At 46.0% G+C, this 25,359-nt stretch overlaps 1 protein-coding gene across 1 annotated transcript in view; it reads left to right on the top strand.

Moving 5' to 3' along the window:
* Window positions 1-3,101: 3,101 nt before the first annotated feature.
* The window catches only part of POC1B (POC1 centriolar protein B), a 99,638-nt gene continuing 77,380 nt past the window's right edge, over window positions 3,102-25,359 (top strand). Inside the window, exons 1-5 of the mRNA XM_040408712.1 lie at window positions 3,102-3,158; window positions 6,571-6,655; window positions 7,623-7,794; window positions 19,246-19,425; window positions 25,142-25,249. Of these exons, the coding sequence (XP_040264646.1) occupies window positions 3,144-3,158; window positions 6,571-6,655; window positions 7,623-7,794; window positions 19,246-19,425; window positions 25,142-25,249 (560 nt within the window). The 5' untranslated portion in view covers window positions 3,102-3,143. The remainder of the gene's footprint in view (window positions 3,159-6,570; window positions 6,656-7,622; window positions 7,795-19,245; window positions 19,426-25,141; window positions 25,250-25,359) is intronic.

Here is a 25,359-nt window from a genome sequence, read left to right as displayed (position 1 = left end):
CTTTAGTACGCCAATTGGTTATCAATCAAACAGTTAATCAGTATTAACCTGTACTAAAGCTACCATTTGTGAAGATTCGGTGAGTGACGCTTTTTCCTTCTACTTATTTATGAAAAAAACTATAAGTTTTGGTCCTCATAAAAACCATTTAATGGGAATGTTAGTAGTTATGACAGTGTTAAACTGTTGACAGTGACAGCACTAGGGCAGAACAAACGTACATTTTCTGAAGCTTTTATCATCAGGAGTAGTGTGAATATAAACTTTTATTCTGCTAGGCTCTGCTCCTGCAAGTGTCCAGGAGGCGGTACTTCACTGTGAAGTGCTCGCTGCATTGAGCTGCTTCACAGTCCCTCCCCTCAGATCTTACAGCTGTATTGGTCTCCCGATTGGATGCTTTAGCTGTCACTCAGTAGTGGGGAGTGGCTGTGAAGTAGCTCAATGCAAAGAGCCCCTGAACACTTACACGGACAGAATAAAAACTCTCCCCGAACCCTGTCTAGTGCTGTCAGCCATTTACCATGTCCTCGCTACTGATAATTCCTGGACAGCTTTGAGGGGCAGTTTTTTAAACTGGGGCTATAAACCATTTTTCCAATTGGTCTTTAATAACAAATTAATGCCCGTTTCACACTTGCGTTGTGGCATCCCGGCTTTCAGATCTGGCAGAGGATCTCAAAACTGGAACTAAACAGATCTGTGCCATTTAATACATCAGGATGCATTCGTTTTTAGCTGGGTACGGTTGTATTAAATCAAAACTGAACCAACTGGATGCGGTATGAAAATCATTGTAAGCCAATGGGCGCCGGCACTATTGACTTACATTAATTTTCATACCGGATTTGGTTTGTTCCGTTTCGCAGACCGGACAACAACCTGCAGCTTGCAGTGGTTGTGTGTCTGGTCAAAAAATGCAATAGTAGATGGGTACACGAGACCCCATCCATGCAGATGTTAGGGTCCGGAAGTCCAGTGAAGACAGGGAACTAGAACAGGACGGTGGGGAGGAGGTAAGTTTCAAGTAATTTTGGCTGTGTACATGAGGCCTTAGGGTCCATTCACGCGTCCACAAGTGTTTTGCGGTCTGAAAAACACGGACACCAGCCATGTGCCTTCCGCATTTTGCAAACTGCACATGGCCGGCCCTGTGAGAGCTATTCCTATTCTTGTCCGCGGGCAAGAATAGGACATGCTCTATCTTTTTTGTGGGGCTGCGGAACGGAACTACGGATGCAGACAGCAACACAGTGTGCTGTCCACATCTTTTGCAGGCTAATGGAAATGAATGGGTCTGCACCCGTTCCGCAATTTGCAGAACGATTCATACGGACTTGTGAATGGACCCTTTGGCCTCGTTCACACTTCAGTGTTTGGTCAGCGATTTCCATCAGTGATTGGGAGCTAAAACCAGAAGTGAAGCCTACATAGAGATAAGGTATAAGGGAAAGATCTGCTCCTGTTCTGTGTTTAGAGCCGCACCTGGTGGAAATCCCTGATCAAAACACTGAAGTGTGAACGAGGCCTTATTCACACGTCAGTGATTTTGAGCCAAAGCCAGGTGCGGCTCTAAACACAGAACAGATGCAGATCTTTCCCTTATGTCTGTGGAGGCTCCAATCCTGGTTTGGCTCAGAATCACTGACGTGTAAATGAGGCTTAAAGGGTTTCTGTCACCAGATTTTACCCCATTAAAGGGAGGGAAAGACGCACGCAGGCTGCCAGATTCCTCACCGAGCCTGCGCCGAATACTGAAAGGCAAGAGATTTCACCAGAGCACAGGGCTGGCAGACAGAGGCGAGCGCTGCCTGGCCTTGTCAATCAGGACTTGGAGGGAGGCAACAAAGGTGGGAGAACGGAGCCTCTAGGAGCAGGAACAGCCCCCCGCCCCTAGAGGCTAATTAGCATATAATAAAAGTTAGATTTGTGACGTAACAGGGGCATGGATAAAAGTAGGAATAGGCTAGTTAGGTTTAGCTGACATTAGCACATCGCTAATGTCAGCTAGCTTAATAGAGCAAAATCTGGTGACAGAAACCCTTTAAAGGGGTTTTACCATCACATACAATTGGAGCATATCGCTAGGATATGCCCCCATTGTCTGATAGGTGCGGGTCCCTACAATGAGAACAGAGCAGGGAAATGCGCATGCACCCTCCATTCATTTCTATAGGGCCGTCGAAAATAGACGAGCGCTGGCACGGCGCGCTCCCATTCACTTCTATGGGAGCAGCGCTTGGTGGTGGACGGACCCTGGGAAATCCAGGGTCCTCCAGCCACAACGCTCCCCAGAGGTGGGACCCGCACCTATCAGACAATGGGGGCATATCCTAGCGATATGCTCCCATTGTATGTGATGGGAATACCCCTTTAAGGCAGGGAACAGCACCCTCCTGCACTCCAGCTGTGGTGAAACTACAACTCCTAGCATGCACACTGCTTGACTGTTCTGAACTCTGGTAGAAGTGAACGGACAATGCCGGAGATTGCTGAGCGCCACACGGTCAGGTTTCCGGATGCAGTTCTGAAAGCCAGAACCGAGGAGAAGTGGTATCTGTCCTTTCTACCTCCATGATCCAGGCAGCATGAGGAAACCATATAAGCGGGACATCTTCAAGGCTTCCACCTCTGGTCTGATGACGGTGAGACGCTCTGGAGTATGATTGGGCTCACTGTTCTACTCTCCCCAGAGTGTCAGATGCAGCCCCATCCATTATGCTAGGAGCCCAGTTTGCCCCTTCTCAGTGGGGCCCTGGACACAGGAGTCTATGTAGCCCCACCAGACCAGCACAGGTTTGTATGTAGCGCCCCTGCCTGAGAGACCAGATGGACCCTGCCCGGTACTATGTAGGGACTGAGGCGTCTACGACGATACCTCTGGATCCCCAGTCCTGCAGGTACTGGGCATGCGCACATCACATCATCACATTACATCATCACACCACACCACACGGACTCTACCTGCGCATTGTTCCCTTACATAGCTCCTCCTCACACCCAACCACCTGGCTACTGAACACAAATACACGCACTCCTCCGACTACCAAGCGGTCACGTGGTCCGGTGACGTAGTAACCTCTGGTCACATGACTGAGATGGGGCCCGCTGAATGGTCGCTTTGAATATTGTCCTCTGTGCGATCCATGGCGTCCGTACTGGTGAGATTCTGACAGACTGTGCTAGTGTCAGCGCGGTCATGTCACTGGCTGCTAGGGGTTATGTATATCCGCTGTCCTGCTTGTAGAAGGATATGTCTATGGATACATCTATAGTAGCTGTCTGTATTCTCTAGTATAAACTGCTAATGGTTCTTAGTCATTCACATAATCAAGGTGGTGCCCCCTTTATTTAGGGTTCTGCAGCAGGGTATAAGTTGACACAGGGTCACATTAATACTGGGTGGCATCTCCCCTTGCTGTGATACAGTCTGCCACTCTGCCACTGTAACTGCCATACAGATACTGGATATCTTCCTGTGGTTTGTCATTCCTAGCTCTTTCATTTACAACTATGACTACTGAAAAGCGGGCACGACGTGGGTGTTACTCCTGTGAGGGGGCACAATGTAAATCTAACTGCTTGGGCGTATATAGATCTGCATTGGGTGGAGTTACGCGCTGCTGCTTTTGGCCCTCTTTGTCATGGTCAGAAGTTGGTATGGTGTAGGTGAGCCAGGGTGGTTGCTGGCCATGGGAGATCTGTCGCCCCATCCAGGGAAGCTGCTGGATACCCTGAAGAGCATGCTGTGCGGGAACTCCACGTCTCCTAACGGCAGTAGGATTCGTTCATCAATGTCCTGGACCTACCGAAGGCTGGGTGAAGAGTAACTAAACCTTTGTGTCAAATTTAATAAGATGTTCCTAATGCCCTAATAAAACTTTTCCTAATATACTTTAGTAAAGCGTGACTGTGAAATGTATGAATGGGGCTGCAGCAGCTCAGAGAGTATGGGCAGGAGCTCATATTACTGCCCGTGCTCCCCGGAGGATTACCTACTCCTGGCATAGCACTTGGGTACCCATGTACTATGCCAGGATTAGCTGAGTGGCTTCTGCTTCTGCCTGCTCCGCTAAGCTAATAGTCCTGCATGTCAGCTCTAAGCTTAGCTGCTCTGCTCAGCTAATCCTGGCATAGTACCGATCTACTATGCCAGGAGTTAGTCATCCTCCGGGGAGCAATATGCCCTCCTGCCCATACTCACAGTGCTGCCCATTCCTAACATGTGTACTCCTTACACCGCTGAACAGTCAGTGGTGTACAGAAATGTCAGTTTTAAGCGCACAGTGAATGGTGTGCTTTAGGGAGGAAAAAGTGTAATAAAAATACAAAATGAATTCATAAAGTATATTAGAAAAACTTTTATTAGGGCATTAGGGACATCTTGTTAAAATTTGACATAAAGGTTTAGTTACTGTTTAATGGTCCTTCCATGAATACCAGATGGTAACGGCCATGGTAGCTAATGGCATCCCACACCTTGACACCTGATGTTATTCCGGTGTGTCTCCGCACTATACATGATGGCAGTAGGCGCTCTCCAGTGAACTCTGTTGCTGTCATCAATGGCAAACAGTAGTGTTCAGTACCAAGGTAGAACCTGCTTTCATCACTGATGATGGCTGCATCAATAGTACTAAAAATGCTGCTCTGTTTTGTCCAGGAAAATGCTGGACTGCAGGACAGAAACCCATAGACCCCATTATAGGCAATGGCGTCTAGCGGGCACCGTTCATGTCATGTGACTGGTTTTTTACTTCTGTTGTTGTACTCCTGATGTGAACTTTTATATACACTACTCACAAAAAGTTAGGGATATTTGGCTTTCGGGTGAAATTTATGGAAAATGTAAAAAGTTCACACTACAGTGATATTATATCATGAAAGTAGGGCATTAAGTAGAAGCATGTAATGGTGATTTCCTCATCTCAAACAATTTATTGAAACAAAAGCCAACAGTGGTGGGCATACCCCCCACGAAAAATGTCAATGTCTCAATAACTTGTCATGTGGCCTGGAGTATCAATTACAGATTGACAACGACATATCATGCTGTTGACAAGTCGACTTATTGTCTGCTGAGACATGGCATCCCACTCTTCTTGAAGGGAGGCCCTCAGGTCATTGAGGTTCTGGGGTACAGAGTTACGAGCCTCTACACGGCAACTCAGCTGATCCCATAGGTTTTCAATGGGATTCATGTCTGGAGAAAGTGCAGGCCAATCCATTTGAGGTACCCCAGTCTCCAGCAGCTGTTCCCTAATGATGCGACCTCGATGAGGTGGTGCATTCTCGTCCATGAAGATGAAATTAGACTTGTGTTGTTCATGCAGAGGCACAATGACTGGATTAATGATGTTATTCAAGTAGTTTGGGCTTGTTACTGTACCATTCACAGAGTGTAGAGCAGTTTAGACATACCTGCCCACACCGTACCACCACCAAAGGCTCGTCTGGTGACAACAGTGGCTGATGCATAGTGCTCTCCTTGACGTCTCCAAGGTCATTGGCGGCCATCATTTCTGCTCAGTGTGAATTGACTTTCATCCGTGAACAGCACTGAGGCCCATTGGTCCCTCGTCCAGCGTAGATGCTCCCTTGCCCATGAAAGACGATGACACCTGTGGTCAGGTAGACTTGAAGGTCGTCTAGCACGCAGACCACGCTGATGTAAACGGTTTCAAATGGTCTGAGGTGACACTTGGATGCCTCTCACCTCCCTTAAATATGCCTGGAGTTGTGCGACATTCATCATCCGGTTCTACAAGGCATTGTTCACAGTGAAGCGGTCATCAGTGTGGGATGTGGCCAAAGTATGTTTACTTCTATGCCTTTCTGTGACTCTTCCAGTCTCTCTGTTGCAACCTGCTGATGACACTGTGACACTGAAAGCTCAGTAGCCACTACCGTCTGAGAACATCCTGCTTGAAGCCTCGCAATGGTGAGGTACTGTTGATCGATTGTTAGGTGTCGTCTTGGTCTCATGATGTCAAAATGTGAACAGCATGATGAGGAGGACTATTTAAATACCAATTCTAATCGAACCAGATAACTTATTAGGCGATTCATGGATCAAACACCTGTTGTAAATATTGCTGTTAAACTTCCTGTTAGAGAACAGCGAGTTGTACAAAAATTACTGAAACATTGAACAGTTGGACATGTGCATTCAGAAGTTTAGAGAAGGTCACATTACGTCCACCTGTAAAGGTTAGAGTGCATTTTTTGTTAGCTTCAATGAAGGATCCAAAATCCCTATTTTGGGGCAGAGAGTTGGGCAGCAATCCTGGAAACGTCTGAGACCTCAGAGCACTGGAATTTCTCTGTATTTGACACTCCCATCCCTTCATGTGAGTTGCCCCTTTCTTTGATGCTTAGTACACAGTGATGTGTCTTGGAGCGAGAACAGTTATTACTTGTACAGCAATGAGATTTTGGGGGAGACCTGACACAACAAGGAGACCATACTATGTATCAGTGAGAGGGGAGCATTCTTTTTCTTGAGGTCCACAATATACTACCCAATCTAACATATTGTCAATGTGTAATCATTGTAAATGACTGTTTCCACAGGAGGATCCGGCCCTGAAGCGCCACTTCAAAGGACATAAAGATGCCGTCACCTGCGTTGACTTCAGTCCAGACAACAAACAGCTTGGTATTATCTTATGAACATGCTACTATTCCTGTAACATACTGTAACTGAGCATCTTGGATCTCAGAAATCTGTTATTCTCTGGTCATTCAGGAAAATGGGTGCATATTTATGGCGTATTCCTGAAGAACCACAACGCAAAGTCAATACTGGAGATGTTTATGAGGTTTTTGAATATCTTTTTTCAACGCAATGGATTTTTATGCAATTGTGGTGCAAAATGGTCCATATTCAGCCCTTTCCCTCAAAGCACTGCTCTGCCCCATTTTCGAGCATGTTGGAAAAGAATATGTAAAAACCATAGTTGCGCCAAATTGCCCAGTTTTCACACTTTTTAGACAGATTGTAAGGACAGTAAATATGGGCTACTAAGTGACAGGGGAAGGATGGATGTACGGTATGTTAGAAGCACCTTAGTGCTCTTCCATCATCCTATACCACTACTATGTCACCAATACTATGTCATTGATCATATGTAATACATCCAATGCCCCCTTTACAGCATTCCTCCAGATTATAGTGCAGGGCTTTGCAGTATAATCATTTTTCTAAATCATCGTATCAGAGAGTCTTGCTGTTTACCCGCAGCGCGGTCTGTACTGTGAGCTGCACATGAACAGAAAAGTAATGGAGGCAGCAGTGTGCTCAGCAAATAGTATTCGCCCTTACTCGCATTTCAAAACACCCTCCATTCTAGCGCTGCGGCTCCTGGAGGTCCCAGCTGGACCGAAATTGATGGTCACAGGAACGCGGCATCCACTCCCTGGCCTCAGCTAGTATGTGTGCAAGAAGGGCACGTCACGATCCTGCACTTGCTTTGCCCATAAAACCTAGCCTTCATTTGAGGAGCATTTAGGAGGCATCCATCTGTAACTTGCTAATGTGTTTCTGACTATGCAGTACAACATTGGGACATGTATCCTATTTTCTTACTGCCTAATCCTATGCAATGTTTCCATTATATTTCTAGCATCTTCTGCTGCGGATGCCTTTGTCATGGTCTGGAATTTCAAGCCTCAGTCACGGGCTTTCAGGTTTATAGGACACCGAGAGGCTGTGACTAGCGTTCAGTTTTCTCCTGTTGGACACTTACTGGCATCCACTGCAAAGGACAGGACAGTTAGGATCTGGACCCCTAACATGTAAGTAGTGGATAGGATGAAGAAGAAATGTCATTTGTGACTTAGGCTACTTTCACACTAGCGTTTTCCCTTTCTGCTATTGAGATCCGTCATAGGATCTCAATAGCCGAAGAAAACGCTTGTTTTGTCCCCGTTCATTGTCAATGGGGACAAAACTGAACGAAACAGAGTGCACCAGAATACATTCTGTTCCGTCTGGTTGCGCTTCCATCGCGGACAGAATAACGCTGCAAGCAGCGTTTTTGTCTGCGATGTGGTACGGAGCAAGATGGATTCGTCCTGCCACACAATGTAAGTCAATGGGGACGGATCCGTTTTCTCTGACACAATATAAAACAGATCCGTCCCCCATTGACTTTCAATGGTGTTCATGACGGATCCGTATGCATGCAGTTGTATTATTGTAACTGAAGACGGATCCGTAGTATAAAAGTAGCCTTAGACGTGCATTGCTAGTGAGGTAATGTGTTCATTAGTTTTACCTTATGCTATACAGTTGCAAGAAAAAGTATGTGAACCCTTTCGAATGACATGGATTTCTGCACAAATTGGTCATAAAATGTGATCTGATCTTCATCTAAGTCACAACAATAGACAATCACAGTCTGCTTAAACTAATAACACAAATAATTAAATGTTACCATGTTTTTATTGAACACACCATGTAAACATTCACAGTGCAGGTGAAAAAAGTATGTGAACCCCTAGACTAATGACATCTCCAAGAGCTAATTGGAGTAAGGTGTCAGCCAACTGGAGTCCACACAATGAGATGGGATTGGAGGTGTTGGTTACAGCTGCCCTGCGCCATAAAAAACACGCACCAGTTCTGGGTTTGCTTTTCACAAGAAGCATTGCCTGATGTGAATGATGCCTCGCACAAAAGAGCTCTCAGAAGACCTACGATTAAGAATTGTTGACTTGCATAAAGCTGGAAAGGGTTATAAAAGTATCTCCAAAAACTTTGCTGTTCACCAGTCCACGGTAAGACAAATTGTCTATAAATGGAGAAAGTTCAGCACTGCTGCTACTCTCCCTAGGAGTGGCTGTCCTGTAAAGATGACTGCAAGAGCACAGTGCAGACTGCTCAATGAGGTGAAGAAGAATCCTAGAGTGTCAGCTAAAGACTTACAAAAGTCTCTGGCATATGCTAACATCCCTGTTACCGAATCTATGATACGTAAAACACTAAACAAGAATGGATTTCATGGGAGGATACCACAGAGGAAGCCGCTGCTGTCCAAAAAAAACATTGCTGCACGTTTACAGTTTGCACAAGAGGACCTGGATGTTCCACAGCAGTACTGGCAAAATATTCTGTGGACAGATGAAACCAAAGTTGAGTTGTTTGGAAGAAACACAACACTATGTGTGGAGAAAAAGAGGCACAGCACACCAACATCAAAACCTCATCCCAACTGTGAAGTATGGTGGTGGGGGCATCATGGTTTGGGGCTGCTTTGCTGCGTCAGGGCCTGGATGGATTGCTATTATCAAAGGAAAAATAAATTCCCAAGTTTATCAAGACATTTTGCAGGAGAACTTAAGGCCATCTGTCCACCAGCTGAAGCTCAACAGAATATGGGTGTTGCAACAGGACAACGACCCAAAGCATAGAAGTAAATCAACAACAGAATGGCTTAAACAGAAGAAAATACGCCTTCTGGAGTGGCCCAGTCAGAGTCCTGACCTCAACCCGATTGAGATGCTGTGGCATGACCTCAAGAAAGCGATTCACACCAGACTTCCCAAGAATATTGCTGAACTGAAACAGTTCTGTAAAGAGGAATGGTCAAGAATTACTCCTGACCGTTGTGCACGTCTGATCTGCAACTACAGGAAACGTTTGGTTGAAGTTATTGCTGCCAAAGGAGGTTCAACCAGTTATTAAATGCAAGGGTTCACATACTTTTTCCACCTGCACTGTGAATGTTTACATGGTGTGTTCAATAAAAACATGGTAACATGTAATTCTTTGTGTGTTATTAGTTTAAGCAGACTGTGATTGTCTATTGTTGTGACTTAGATGAAGATCAGATCACATTTTATGACCAATTTGTGCAGAAATCCATATCATTCCAAAGGGTTCACATACTTTTTCTCGCAACTGTATATGCAGATGTTTCCATTCCCTATCAAGCAGTATTTAAAGGGGTTGTCCGAGTTATTTTTTTTTATTCTATCTATGTTTCTAACTAGGCAAATGTAACAGCTTTCCAATTAACTCACTTTATCTACAGTTGCTGGTTTCTCAGATTTCACTGGGGGTCACATGACCTGTGATGTCAGCTTCTCTCCCTGCTCTGATAATGTTCGTGCACAAGCCTGAGAGATCTGTACAGGAGTCACTGTGCTGGCTACGCCCCCCTGCACTGCTGGCTGCTGCTTATTGCTCTCTCCCAGGATTCTTAACCCCTTCAGCTGCACAGACTCAGGGCTGAAATGTTTACTGTGTAGCTGCAGGCAGTGAGGAGACAAATGCTGGTCACAGGAGCTGAAAGAGAAGTTCTGCAGAGCATTGTGGGTAGGGGGAAGATCCTGTGTGTATCAGCAGTGTCATTGTACAGCTGGGACTTGTAGTCCTACACATACAACATGCTGCAGAGTCTCCCAGCAGGCAGACATGTCACTCAGGGCAGCTCTTGTATTCACTCCCTTAGCAGTGTCATTATACAGCTGGGACTTGTAGTCCTACACATACAACATGCTGCAGAGTCTCCCAGCAGGCAGACATGTCACTCAGGGCAGCTCTTGTATTCACTCCCTTAGCAGTGTCATTATACAGCTGGGACTTGTAGTTCTACACATACAACATGCTGCAGAGTCTCCCAGCAGGCAGACAGGTCACTCAGGGCAGCTCTTGTATCCACTCCCTTAGCAGTGTCATTATACAGCTGGGACTTGTAGTCCTACACATACAACATGCTGCAGAGTCACCCAGCAGGCAGACATGTCACTCGGGGCAGCTCTTGTATTCACTCCCTTAGCAGTGTCATTATACAGCTGGGACTTGTAGTCCTACACATACAACATGCTGCAGAGTCTCCCAGCATGCAGACATGTCACTCAGGGCAGCTCTTGTATTCACTCCCTTAGCAGTGTCATTATACAGCTGGGACTTGTAGTCCTACACATACAACATGCTGCAGAGTCTCCCAGCAGGCAGACATGTCACTCAGGGCAGCTCTTGTATTCACTCCCTTAGCAGTGTCATTATACAGCTGGGACTTGTAGTTCTACACATACAACATGCTGCAGAGTCTCCCAGCAGGCAGACAGGTCACTCAGGGCAGCTCTTGTATCCACTCCCTTAGCAGTGTCATTATACAGCTGGGACTTGTAGTCCTACACATACAACATGCTGCAGAGTCTCCCAGCAGGCAGACATGTCACTCAGGCCACCTCTTGTATCCACTCCCTTAGCAGTGTCATTATACAGCTGGGACTTGTAGTCCTACACATACAACATGCTGCAGAGTCTCCCAGCAGGCAGACATGTCACTCAGGGCAGCACTTGTATTCACTCCCTTAGCAGTGTCATTATACAGCTGGGACTTGTAGTCCTACACATACCACATGCTGCAGAGTCTCCCAGCAGGCAGACATGTCACTCAGGGCAGCTCTTGTATCCACTCCCTTAGCAGTGTCATTATACAGCTGGGACTTGTAGTCCTACACATACCACATGCTGCAGAGTCTCCCAGCAGGCAGACATGTCACTCAGGGCAGCTCTTGTATCCACTCCCTTAGCAGTGTCATTATACAGCTGGGACTTGTAGTCCTACACATACAACATGCTGCAGAGTCTCCCAGCAGGCAGACATGTCACTCAGGCCACCTCTTGTATCCACTCCCTTAGCAGTGTCATTATACAGCTGGGACTTGTAGTCCTACACATACAACATGCTGCAGAGTCTCCCAGCAGGCAGACATGTCACTCAGGGCAGCTCTTGTATTCACTCCCTTAGCAGTGTCATTATACAGCTGGGACTTGTAGTTCTACACATACAACATGCTGCAGAGTCTCCCAGCAGGCAGACATGTCACTCAGGGCAGCTCTAGTATCCACTTCCTTAGCAGTGTCATTATACAGATGGGACTTGTAGTCCTACACATACCACATGCTGCAGAGTCTCCCAGCAGGCAGACATGTCACTCAGGGCAGCTCTTGTATCCACTCCCTTAGCAGTGTCATTATACAGCTGGGACTTGTAGTCCTACACATACAACATGCTGCAGAGTCTCCCAGCAGGCAGACATGTCACTCAGGGCAGCTCTTGTATTCACTCCCTTAGCAGTGTCATTATACAGATGGGACTTGTAGTCCTACACATACAACAAGCTGCAGAGTCTCCCAGTAGGCAGACATGTCACTCAGGGCAGCTCTTGTATCCACTCCCTTAGCAGTGTCATTATACAGCTGAGACTTGTAGTCCTACACATACAACAAGCTGCAGAGTCTCCCAGTAGGCAGACATGTCACTCAGGGCAGCTCTTGTATCCACTCCCTTAGCAGTGTCATTATACAGCTGAGACTTGTAGTCCTACACATACAACATGCTGCAGAGTCTCCCAGCAGGCAGACATGTCACTCAGGGCAGCTCTTGTATTCACTCCCTTAGCAGTGTCATTATACAGCTGGGACTTGTAGTCCTACACATACCACATGCTGCAGAGTCTCCCAGCAGGCAGACATGTCACTCAGGGCAGCTCTTGTATTCACTCCCTTAGCAGTGTCATTATACAGCTGGGACTTGTAGTCCTACACATACAACATGCTGCAGAGTCTCCCAGCAGGCAGACATGTCACTCAGGGCAGCTCTTGTATTCACTCTCTTAGCAGTGTCATTATACAGCTGGGACTTGTAGTCCTACACATACAACATGCTGCAGAGTCTCCCAGCAGGCAGACATGTCACTCAGGGCAGCTCTTGTATTCACTCCCTTAGCAGTGCGGATGAAGGGGCAGAGATTGTTTTTATTGCAAGTAAACAAAGGGCCAGAAGAAACCAGGGAAATTAGGAAATAGATATTTATTTCCCTAAAACTTGCTTAGCTTAGTTATATATCGCTGACCATCATATTTACAGTGCTATATCATTTTTAAAGGGACAACCCCTTTAAGTACAGTACTTTTCCACTCTTCTAAGTAAAGTATGGCTACTTTCACATTAGCGTTTTTTGCAGATCCGTCATGGATCCTTTACCATAATACAACCGCATGCATCCGTCATGAACGGATATGGTTGTTTTATGTCTTCTATAGCCATGACTGATCCGTCATGAACACCATTGTGCCAGATTGTGTCAGAGAAAACTGATCCGTCCCCATTGACTTTCAGTGTGTGCCAGGATGGAGCCGTCTTGCTCCATACCACATCACGGACAGAAAATGCTGCTTGCAGCGTTATTCTGTCCGCAATGGGAGCTCAACCAAATGGAACGGAAAGCATTTTGGTGCATTCTGTTTCGTTCAGTTCAGTTTTGTCGCCATTGACAATAAATGGGGACAAAACTGAAGCATTTTCTTCAGCTATTGCAATTCTATGACGGATCTTAATAGCGGAATTGAAAACGCTAATGTGAAAGTAGCCTATAATGGCTCATTTTACCTGGTGCCCATGGGAACAAATTGAAGGACAGATTGTGTTCCGGTGTATTCCTGGAGTACTACCAAAGGTTTCATTTAGCTTTACTTACAATTTTATAGGTTGTAAATTAAATTCTAAATGCAAACCTGATGTGATTCTTTTGTGTAGCCTTTGCTCCCTCTCAGTCTCCTTTGTTAAAGGGGTTTTCCAGGTTCAGAGCTAAACCCGGACATACCCCTATTTTCACCCCTCCGGCCCCCCTGATATGAGCATCAGAGAATTTCATGTTCCAATGCTCTCCCTTGACCTGTGCTGAATTGCACAGGGCAAGGCTTTTTATGGAGATCCGGTGGGGAAAGCTAGGTGGAGACTTCCCCCCTGCAATGAGCCCGGTCAAGTCTACGGTACTAACAGGTAGGCTTTAGCGATGCCCTAGCATATAAAACAGCTAGGGCAGCGGTGAAGCCCGCCCATCAGAGCCGGTGATGTCACCGAATACACTGCTGGGCGGAAGCCTCCTCCTAGCAGTGTAAAAACACAAACAAAAAAGAGATACAGCAAAGGGCAAGGGACAGCATTGGAGCAGGGGGGCCAAAAGGGTGAAAATAGGGCTGTATCCAGGTTCAGCTTTGAACCCGGACAACCCCTTTTGCGTATCTGTTGTTTCCGGGGACTTTTCATAATAAGTTGTCATGTGTATACGTTGAAGAATGACACTGCTTTTGGCTATTATATGACTTACATTCTGCATTTGTCACAAGTTTCTACAGTGCTGCCCATAATTATTCATACCCCCTGGCAAATTTTTACTTAGTTACTTTTATTTAACCAGCAAGTAATTTTTTGACGGGAAATGACATAGGTGTCTCCCAAAAGATAATAAGGCGATGTACAAGAGGCATTATTGTGGGGAAAGAAACATTTCACAGCTTTTATTTACATTTGAGCAAATAATACAAGATGTTCCGCACTGTGGAAAATCTCAGAGGACGTGGTCGAAAGCCAAAAGTGACACCTGTGCTGGCCAGGAGGATAGTTAGAGAGGTGAAAAAGAATCCAAGGATCACCACCAAGGCCATCCTGGTGAATCAGGGCTCTGCTGGTGGGTTCCACCTCTCCAGATAAGGCACACAAAAGCTTGCTTGGCCTTTGCAAAAGCTCATCTGGACAAAGAAGAAGACTTCTGGTCTTCTGTGTTATGGTCAGATGAAACAAAACTTGAATTGTTTGGTCACAATGATGTTTCCTTTATTTGGCGTAAAAAAGGAGAAGCCTTCAACCCTAAAGAACACCATCCCCACTGTCAAACATGGTGGTGGGAACCTAATGCTTTGGGGGTGTTTTTCAGCCAATGGACCAGGGAACCTAATCACAGTAAACGGCACCATGAAAAAAGAGCAATACATGAGGATTCTCAATGACAACATCAGTCAGCACTGTATATCTTAGGCCTCTTTCACACGGGCGTTGCGGGAAAGGGTGCGGGTGCGTTGCGGGAACATGCGCAATTTTTCTGCGCGAGTGCAAAACATTGTAATGCGTTTTGCACGCGCGTGAGAAAAATCGGTATGTTTGGTACCCGAACTTCTTCACAGAAGTTCGGGCTTGGGATCGGTGTTCTGTAGATTGTATTATTTTCCCTTATAACATGGTTATAAGGGAAAATAATAGCATTCTGAATACAGAATGCATAGTACAATAGCGCTGGAGGGGTTAAAAAAACAACAACTCTCCTTAATCCACTTGCTCGCGCAGCCCGGCGTCTCTTCTTTGCTGTGTACAGGAAAGGACCTGTGGTGACGTCACTCCGGTCATCACATGGTCCATCACATGATCTTTTACCATGGTGATGGATCATGTGATGGACCCTGTGATGACCGGAGTGACGTCACCACAGGTCCTTTTCCTGTACACAGCAAAGAAGAAGACAGAAGAGAAGCCGGGCTGCGCGAGCAAGTGGATTAAGGTGAGTTAAATTATTTTTTTTAACCCCTCCAGCGCTATTGTACTATGCATTCTGTATTCAGAATGCTATTATTTTCCCTTTTAACCATGTTATAAGGGAAAATAATAATGATCGGGTCCCCATCCCGATAGTCACCTAGCAACCGGGCGTGAAAATCGCAATGCATCCGCACTTGCTTGCGGATGCTTGCAATTTTCACGCAGCCCCATTCACTTCTATTGGGCCTGCGTTGCGTGAAAAACGCACAAAATAGAGCTTGCTGCGATTTTCACACAACGCACAAGTGATGCGTGAAGATCACCGCTCATGTGAACAGCCCCATAGAAATGAGGTCCTGATAGGTCCTGATTCAGTGCGGGTGCAATGCGTTCAACTCACGCATCGCATCCGCGCTGAATACTCGCCCGTGTGAAAGGGGCCTAATTGTCTGTTTTCCCTGAGCTGGTGGGTCGAGACTAGTTGCTATGTTGTCTCCCATACACAGAAGAGTAGATGTTGGTCCTGTATGTCTCTATAGCACTGACTCAGAATCAGCAGAAATATGGAGCACGTTGTTCAGCAGTAGTGAGCAGTCTATCTGTGGATCCAGCAATGAGTTAACACTAAAAATTTACTAGAGCCAGCTGCAGCACTTCTGTGTGTATATGAGCTGCTGCTGGCTCTAGTTAATGTTCAATGTTACCTCCAGCCAGGGCTGTGGAGTCGGTAGATAAATGCTCCGACTCCTCAGTTTTTTGTACTTCCGACTCCGACTCCTGTATTTAATATGCGAATGTATTTTATACATTCCTTGAAGGAAAGAAAGGCAACATACATGTCATTACCACAGAACTACTGGCTGGGAAGCTGCTGATCTTCTGCTGAAGATAGGGCAGTGGGAGGATCCAGGAAGGGGCAGGGGAAGGGGCATTTATTTTAAAACATGATTTCCCTAGTAGAATCCCATAGTCATGTTTAAAGTTTAAAGAGGACCTTTCACTAGTTTAAAAACTAACTATATCAGTGGGCAGAGCGGCGCCCAGGGGTCCCCCTGCACTTACTAGTATGTCTGGGCGCCGCTCCGTTCGCCCGGTATAGGCTCCGGTATCTGCAGCTCCCTCTGTTGTACTGGGCGGAGTTTTTGTATTAGGGAGTCCCAGGCTATGAGCTGTGCGCCTTGATTGGCCAGCGCTGCAGCAAGGGACAACCCTAATACAAAAACTCCGCCCAGTACAACAGAGGGAGCTGCAGATACCGGAGCCTATACCGGGCGAACGGAGCGGCGCCTAGACATACTAGTAAGTGCAGGGGGACCCCTGGGCGCCGCTCTGCCCACTGATATAGTTATTTTTTAGTTTTTAAACTAGTGAAAGGTCCTCTTTAAGCTAACAATCTGAGTTTACAAGTTTTTATAGCCTTAGCTGAATGATAGCAGTTTTTCAAATGGTTTACAGCTTCAGTCTTGAACTATTGACTATCCATTCCCTTCACTTAAACAAGTGTCTAGTCCTGCAAAAAACATATTTACTTAATCAGTTATCAGTGAGAGGCTAGGTTAACCATGGGCGTTGCGTTCCCTGTAACAGCGGAACACAACACCATGGAAAGTATAAGTATTGACGCTCCTTAACTGTGCGTTGCGTGCCATATAGTGAAGCATATGAAAAGCATGCTTCTTCATGGTCATTTAGCGTGTTCGTTTTTCGGTAACGTGACGCACTGCATGCATTGGCCTTTATTCTTACAGTAGAGAAGTACCGTATTTTTCGCAAAAGTGTGGGAAAAATAGCAGTGCGTCTTATGGGGTGAATGCTGCTACTGTTCGGTGAATAGGCTGAGAGGAAGGAGGGGCTGGGGGCCGGCATCTGTTTCTGTAATGGCAGCGGGGCCCAGTGCAGTCACTGTATTCTACTACACCTGGACCGCTCACTGTAGTATACGGTAATCATATCTAACTTGTGGGTATTGTTAAAGTATTCCAATCATCTTAAATCTAGCGCTGTACTACTTACTACTAACTTCTTGGCAGTCAGGAGGCCGGGTGGGCGCTCGTAAAGTAGCTCACTACGTCACGCGCCTGCTCCGCCCACTTTATGAATGACGCAGGCACTGGGCCCCGCTGCCATTACAGAAACAGATGTCGGCCCCCATTCACTACACAGGGACACTGTTATGGGGGGGATCTGTGGATGACACATAAGATAAGATAACGGATCTCCTAGCACCCCGACCGGGTACCTCCGTTGATGGATGCTCCTAGTGCTTCCCGATGACTCCAAGCACTCCGCTCTACACCAAAACCACCACAGGAACCAGGAACAGCTCTTACAAGAGCTAATAGTATAGCCAGGGGAGTATAGCAAATCTTCAGCGTATAGCAATCCCCTGTGTCGATCAGTTACCAAAACACCAGTCTCAACATGATGAAGGGTAAAACAGGAACTCTTTATTGAACACACAGCATTGACTTATATACACATGACATACTGAGGACATGACATAGCAGCCAATCCTGTACAGTTTAAACACAAAACTAACCCTATTCAACAAACACAATGGCATTGTCTGTGACGCAATTAACAAACACACTGGCATTGTCTTTGACGCAATCAACAATGAACATGCAAACAGATATCTTCAACCCCTCCATAATGAATGAATGGGAAGAGGAGACACATGCGATGGGATTATCTCCTAAGTGTATCATAAGAGTCGGCTGCTATTATAATCAACTATCTTAATCCCATCACTAACACAATCAGTGGGAGTCTCAGTGCATAGTTAACCCTTTTTGTGTTGCTGAATCCAGACCATGCCTTTTTTAATGGGCAATAGGAAATATGTGGCATATAAATTACACACATAAATCAGGGTTCATAGTTCCTTGTAACCCCAAAAGGTCTGAGGGGGTCTCCATAGTTCTCGGTCCATAGTCTGTAGGAAGGAGGCTGGCCCTCAGGCTTCTCCAGCAGCCCCAGTGACGGTTCAGTCCGTCACACCCCCATAACAGTGCCATCCACAGATGCCCCCATAACAGTGCCACCCACAGAAGCCCCCATAACAGTGCCACCCACAGAAGCCCCCATAACAGTGCCACCCACAGAAGCCCCCATAACAGTGCCACCCACAGATGCCCCCATAACAGTGCCACCCACAGATGCCCCCATAACAGTGCCACCCACAGATGCCCCCATAACAGTGCCACCCACAGATGCCCCCATAACAGTGCCACCCACAGATGCCCCCATAACAGTGCCACCCACAGATGCCCCCATAACAGTGCCACCCACAGATGCCCCCATAACAGTGCCACCCACAGATGCCCCCATAACAGTGCCACCCACAGATGCCCCCATAACAGTGCCACCCACAGATGCCCCCATAGCAGTGCCACCCACAGACCACCATTAGTTCAAAAGCACACCTTTTGGTTCAAAATATTTTTTTTCTTATTTTCCTCCTCAAAATCCTAGGTGCGTCTTATGGGCAGGTGCGTCTTATAGGGCGAAAAATACGGTAATTAATTATAACTTTTTGTGAATTGGGACATTTAAACTTGCTTTTTTTTATTCCAATTTAAATCTAGTCTGAGTCGGTTCATTTTTTGCCGACTCCGACTCCAGGTACCCAAAATTGCCTCCAACTCCGACTCCACAGCCCTGCCTCCAGCAACACATTCCTCCCCTTTTCCTCTCCATAGCCTTCTATTTTCAGCATGTAACCTGATTTCTCAGTAATCTCAGGATTAAATATTAACTGAATCTGGAGCGAATGGTCAGTTAAGCAGGCAGGGAGAGTAAAAGTGGAGAAAGAGGCATTTTTGTCTTAAGTTTCAAATATTTGATTGTACTATTGGTTTATGTAAAGTTTGTACATAATCTACTTATTTAATTATCTTTAGTTTTATTATTTCAGCAAAGGGGAGTCAACAGTTTTGAAGGCCCACACAGCTTCTGTACGAAGTGTTGACTTTTCAAGTGACGGCCAGAGCATAATTACTGCGTCTGATGACAAGACAATTAAAGCATGGAGTGTCCATCATCAGCGTTTTCTTTTCTCACTTACCCAACATACAAACTGGGTTCGATGTGCAAGGTATGTAATTAAAAATACCAGAAATTCTGTTTCTTAAATGACATCAGGAAATGCGTCTAAGGTTACTTTCACACTAGGTTTTTGGCTTTCAGTTTGTGAGATCCGTTCAGGGCTCTCACAAGCGGTCCAAAACGGATCAGTTTTGCCCTAATGCAATGAATGGAAAAGGATCCGCTCAGAATGCATCAGTTTGCCTCCGATCAGTCTCCATTCCGCTCTGGAGGCGGACATCAAAACACTGCCTGCAGCGTTTTGCTGTCCGCCTGACTAAGCGGAGCCAAATGGATCTGTCCTGGCAAACAATGTAAGTCAATGGGGATGGCTCAGTTTTCTCTGACACAATCTGGCACAGTAGAAAACGGATCCGTCCTCCATTGACTTTCAATGGTGTTTAAGACTGATCCGTCTTGGCTATAGAAGACATAATACAACTGGATCCGTTCATGACGGAGGCATTCGGTTGTATTATTGTAACGGAAGTGTTTTTGCAGATCCATGACGTATCCGCACAAAACGCTAGTGTGAAAGTAGCCTTAGGCTGGGTTACATATGTGCTTTGTATAGGGATCGACCGATTATTGTTTTGTTTTTTTTAGAGCCGATACCGATAGTCTGTGAACTTTTAGGCCGATAACTTATACCGATATTCTGTGCATTTTCATTTTAGGAAAAAAAAAATCCTACACAAATCTGCTGTTAAATGAACATGTTTATTGTTAACATTTAGCTTTTTTTGTAAATCATTCTTATTTACTGGTAATATGGGTCAAATACAACAAATTGGACCACTTTTTAATAAATCTCAGTCAAAAGGTAACAACTAACAAGAACAACAATGTTCAAATGTGGACATCACCTCCCACCACCACAGGTTGACATGTTTCGAACTGTAGCATTCTTAGTCGTAACCTCCTGGACATTCGAAACATGTCAACCTGTGGTGGTGGGAGGTATCATACTGTTATATGTATTATATACCTCAGCTCATACTACATCATACACACATTACAATTACATACTATATAATGTGTGTATGATGTAGTACGAGGTATATATAATACATAACACACTGTATATGTATAATAGTATATGAGTGTGTAATATGATGTCGTAGGTAACACACTGTATATCTACTATAACGCACGTATTTATTATTACCATAGCACAAGTGTATAATGACTGTAATCTCGGCAGGCACTCTGTTTCTCCACTCTGCCCTACACTGACCACTTTCTAGTCTCCAATGACGTCAGTCACATCGACTAGCGTCACCTACGGAGTCCCGTTCGGGAACGTTCCAGGTAGGCACGCCCACACGCGTAGTCTCTCCTGTACTCCCGCGATAGTTGGCACTGGCAGCCGAAAGACTTCGGACGGGCGCGCGCAGTGTAAACATTATCTGTGTTATCGACAGTTTAGATGCCGATACCGATAACTTGCAAAAACAATATAATATCGGCCAAACCGATAATCGGACAATCCCTAGCTTTTAACTATGGCAGTGTGTTTTGGTGGAGGAACAGGCTTCCCAAATTCACTGTATTCAGCATACATGTTGTCTTTCAGACGGGCAAAAAATACTACACCGAGCAATTTTTGTCTGGCCGAAATCCGTCATATATGCTGGAAAGCAGCTGGATCCCGTTTCATTGAATGGGGATCTGGCTGTGCACAGTGGTATCCGGTTATGTCGGATACAGTAAACTCTAGTAGTCTGTTCCTCTGCCAGAACAGACTGCTGGAGTTCAAAGCGCATATGTAAACCCAGCATAAGGGTCCATTCACACGTCCGTAGAATGGGTCCGCATGCGTTCTGCAAATTGCGGAATGGGTGCGGACACATTCATTATTTATAGGGCAGGAATGGATGCGGACAGCACACAGTGATCTGGTGAAATCTCGCGCCGTTCAGTATTCGGTGACGAAGCTGGCGGGCTGCGAGCGTCTTTCCTTCACCGCGCCTGCGCCGAATGCTGAGCGGCGTGAGATTTCACCAGAGTACAGGGCTGGCAGACTGACAGGGCCAGGCAGCGCTCGTATCTATCAGGACTTGGAGGGAGGCGACAAAGGTGGGAGAACGGAGCCTCTAGGAACAGGAACACCCCCGCCCCCCGGCTCCTAGAGGCGAATTAGCATATTATAAAAGTTAGATTTCTGACGTAACGGAGGCATAGATAAAAGCAAGAATAGTCTAGTTAGGTTAAGCGGACATTAGCACATCACTAATGTCAGCTAGCTTAATAGGGTTTAATCTGGTGACAGAAACCCTTTAAGTGATTTTGATTTCAGACAGTTGTGTGTGCATATGTGTATAGATCGATGTGAATGGTAATCTGGTTCTTCACAATGTCCGGCCGGATGCCTTTTCACTATAATAATAAAAATAATAATAATAATATTTATTTATATAGCGCCACAATATTCCGCAGCTCTTTACAAATTCATAGGGTTCATGTACAAAACAAAAGTAACTGGCCAATATGCAACTGAAACACTTAGGCCCCTTTCACACGGGCGAGTTTTCCGCGCGGGTGCAATGCGTGAGTTGAATGCATTGCACCCGCACTGAATCCGGACCCATTCATTTCTATGGGGCTGTGCGCATGAGTGGTGATTTTCACGCATCACTTGTGCATTGCGTGAAAATCGCAGCAAGCTCTATTTTGTGCGTTTTTCACGCAACGCAGGCCCCGTAGAAGTGAATGGGGCTGCGTGAAAATCGGAAGCATCCGCAAGCAAGTGCGGATGCGGTGCGATTTTCACGCACGGTTGCTAGGAGACGATCGGGATGGGGACCCGATCTTTATTATTTTCCCTTATAACATGGTTATAAGGGAAAATAATAGCATTCTGAATACAGAATGCATAGTACAATAGGGCTGGAGGGGTTAAAACAAAAATGTAAAAAATTTTTTACTCACCTTAATCCACTTGTTCGCGCAGCCCGGCTTCTCTTCTGTCTTCTTCTTTGAGGAATAGGACCTTTTGATGACGTCACTACGCTCATCACATGGTCCGTCACATGATCCAGAGTCAGGGCCCTGCTCGCAAGAGCTTACAATCAATGAGCAATTGACGGTGACACATAAGGTAGTTGATTGTGATAAGTAGGATTTGAGCCATTATTGAACTGACAGGAGTGGTGCCGGACGATCTGCTTCAGGTTTGGGACTACTAGAGGATCGAGTTCAGGCCAGAGGAGTTGGTGGGGGGAGGTTTAGTCGGTGAATAGTCAGTTTAGGTAGCTTGATAAGCCTGCCTGAAAAGATGTGTTTTTAAGGCACGTTTGAAGGTGGAGAAGTTGTGGATTGACCTAGTATTCCGGGGCAGAGTATTCCAGAGAGTAGGTGCAGCTCGAGAAAAGTCTTGAAGAGAGGTACGAATTATGGAGATTATTAATCTTAGGTCGCTAACAGAACGGAGAGCACGAGTAGGGTGGTAGATGGAGATGTATGGAGGTGCAGCACTGTGCAGAGCTTAGTGGGTGAGGTAGGAGATGTATGGAGGTGCAGCACTGTGGAGAACTTTGTGGGTGAGGTAGGAGATGTATGGAGGTGCAGCACTGTGGAGAGCTTTGTGGATGAGGGAGGAGATGTATGGAGGTGCAGCACTGTGGAGAGCTTTGTGGGTGAGGGAGGAGATGTATGGAGGTGCAGCACTGTGGAGAGCTTTGTGGATGAGGAAGATGTATGGAGGTGCAGCACTGTGGAGAGCTTTGTGGGTGAGGTAGGAGATGTATGGAGGTGCAGCACTGTGGAGAGCTTTGTGGGTGAGGGAGGAGATGTATGGAGGTGCAGCACTGTGGAGAGCTTTGTGGGTGAGGGAGGAGATGTATGGAGGTGCAGCACTGTGGAGAGCTTTGTGGATGAGGAAGATGTATGGAGGTGCAGCACTGTGGAGAGCTTTGTGGGTGAGGTAGGAGATGTATGGAGGTGCAGCACTGTGGAGAGCTTTGTGGGTGAGGTAGGAGATGTATGGAGGTGCAGCACTGTGGAGAGCTTTGTGGGTGAGGGAGGAGATGTATGGAGGTGCAGCACTGTGGAGAGCTTTGTGGGTGAGGGAGGAGATGTATGGAGGTGCAGCACTGTGGAGAGCTTTGTGGATGAGGAAGATGTATGGAGGTGCAGCACTGTGGAGAGCTTTGTGGATGAGGAAGATGTATGGAGGTGCAGCACTGTGAAGAGCTTTGTGGATGAGGGAGGAGATGTATGGAGGTGCAGCACTGTGGAGAGCTTTGTGGGTGAGGTAGGAGATGTATGGAGGTGCAGCACTGTGGAGAGCTTTGTGGGTGAGGTAGGAGATGTATGGAGGTGCAGCACTGTGGAGAGCTTTGTGGGTGAGGGAGGAGATGTATGGAGGTGCAGCACTGTGGAGAGCTTTGTGGGTGAGGGAGGAGATGTATGGAGGTGCAGCACTGTGCAGAACTTTGTGGATGAGGAAGATGTATGGAGGTGCAGCACTGTGCAGAGCTTTGTGGGTGAGGGTGAGAAGTTTGAACTGTATTCTGTGGTGGATGGGCAACCAGTGAAGTGACTGGCACAGACTAGTAGCATCAGTGTAGCGGTTGGATGGATAGATGACCCTTGCTGCAGCATTTAGCACAGACTGAAGGGGGGAGAGTTTAGTGAGAGGGAGACCGAGTAGTAATGCGTTGCAGTAGTCAAGACGAGAATGAATAAATAGCAACAAGAGTTTTTGCCATTTCCACCGTAAGAAAAGGGCGGATTATGGCGATATTCTTGAGGTGCAGAAGACAAGAGCGTGTAAGTGATTGAATATGGGGAACAAAGGAAAGATCAGAGTCAAATGTGGCCCCAAGACAGCGGGCATGTTGCACAGGAGTTGTGATAGTGCTGCAGACTGAAATTGAAATATCAAGTTTAGGTGAGTTAGTAGATGGGGGAAAGACAAGAAGTTCAGTTTTTGAGAGGTTCAGTTTTAGATACAGAGAGGACATGATGTTAGAGACAGCTGCCAGACAATCCTGGTGTTTTGGAGTAAAGTAAGGGTGATGTCAGGGGATGAAGCGTATAGTTGGGTGTCGTCAGCATAGAGATGGTATCGAAAGACAAATCTACTGATAGTCTGTCTGATGGGGGCTGTATAGAGGGAGAAGAGTAGAGGACCTAGTACTGAGCCCTGAGGAACTCCAACATCAAGAGGAAGAGGAGAAGAAGAGCCAGCGAATGATACACTAAAGGATCTGTTGGGTTTCCAGCATAAATGCCTGCATTCTGTTGGAAAAATTCCGCTGTATGCTGTTTTGTATTCCGCATTCTGTGAAGGGATGATAAAATGATATCATGTATTGTGATTAGTTTGTAGGTTTATTACCGCCCCTATATGAAGCACTGAACTTAGCAGGAAGCGTTGACCTAATATGACCACAGTGCGGCAGCTGCGGACGCGTATCGTCAAGCGCCCATGTCTAACTAATCTAATATAATCTAGTCATTTTTACAAAGCTCTTAATAGATTCTGAAAGCATCCATTTGCCTTGTGTAGTCCCTGGCATGTAGCGCCCATCGCTGTCACCCAGCTCTGACCTCTTTCTCTTCTTGTGGCATGCTGTACATGGTATTAGTCCCGGTTCCTGCTGGTCGGCGTTTGATGCTTTCACACTGATTTCCTTCTTTGCTGGGTATTTAGACAGTTGAAGTAATTTCTCTCATCCACCACATGCTCTCTAGGGTTCTCTAATCTTCCTTCATTACAGATTCTCCCCAGATGGAAGACTAATTGCTTCATGCAGTGATGATAAGACTGTACGAATCTGGGACACAACCAACAGAGTTTGCATTAACACCTTCATGGACTACAAAGGGTAATAATTAATTATAGCCAAGTGGCTCTCAGATCGTATGACATACATTTAAATTCCTTAAAAGGAGTGTATCATCCTTTTTATTTCTTTTTTACTAATTTAAATCGATA

The sequence above is a fragment of the Bufo bufo genome, chromosome 1, assembly GCF_905171765.1.
Source record: "Bufo bufo chromosome 1, aBufBuf1.1, whole genome shotgun sequence".
Taxonomy (NCBI): Eukaryota; Metazoa; Chordata; class Amphibia; order Anura; family Bufonidae; genus Bufo; species Bufo bufo.
Note: the sequence above shows the minus strand (reverse complement) of the source record. Positions and strands in the feature narration are given on the sequence as shown.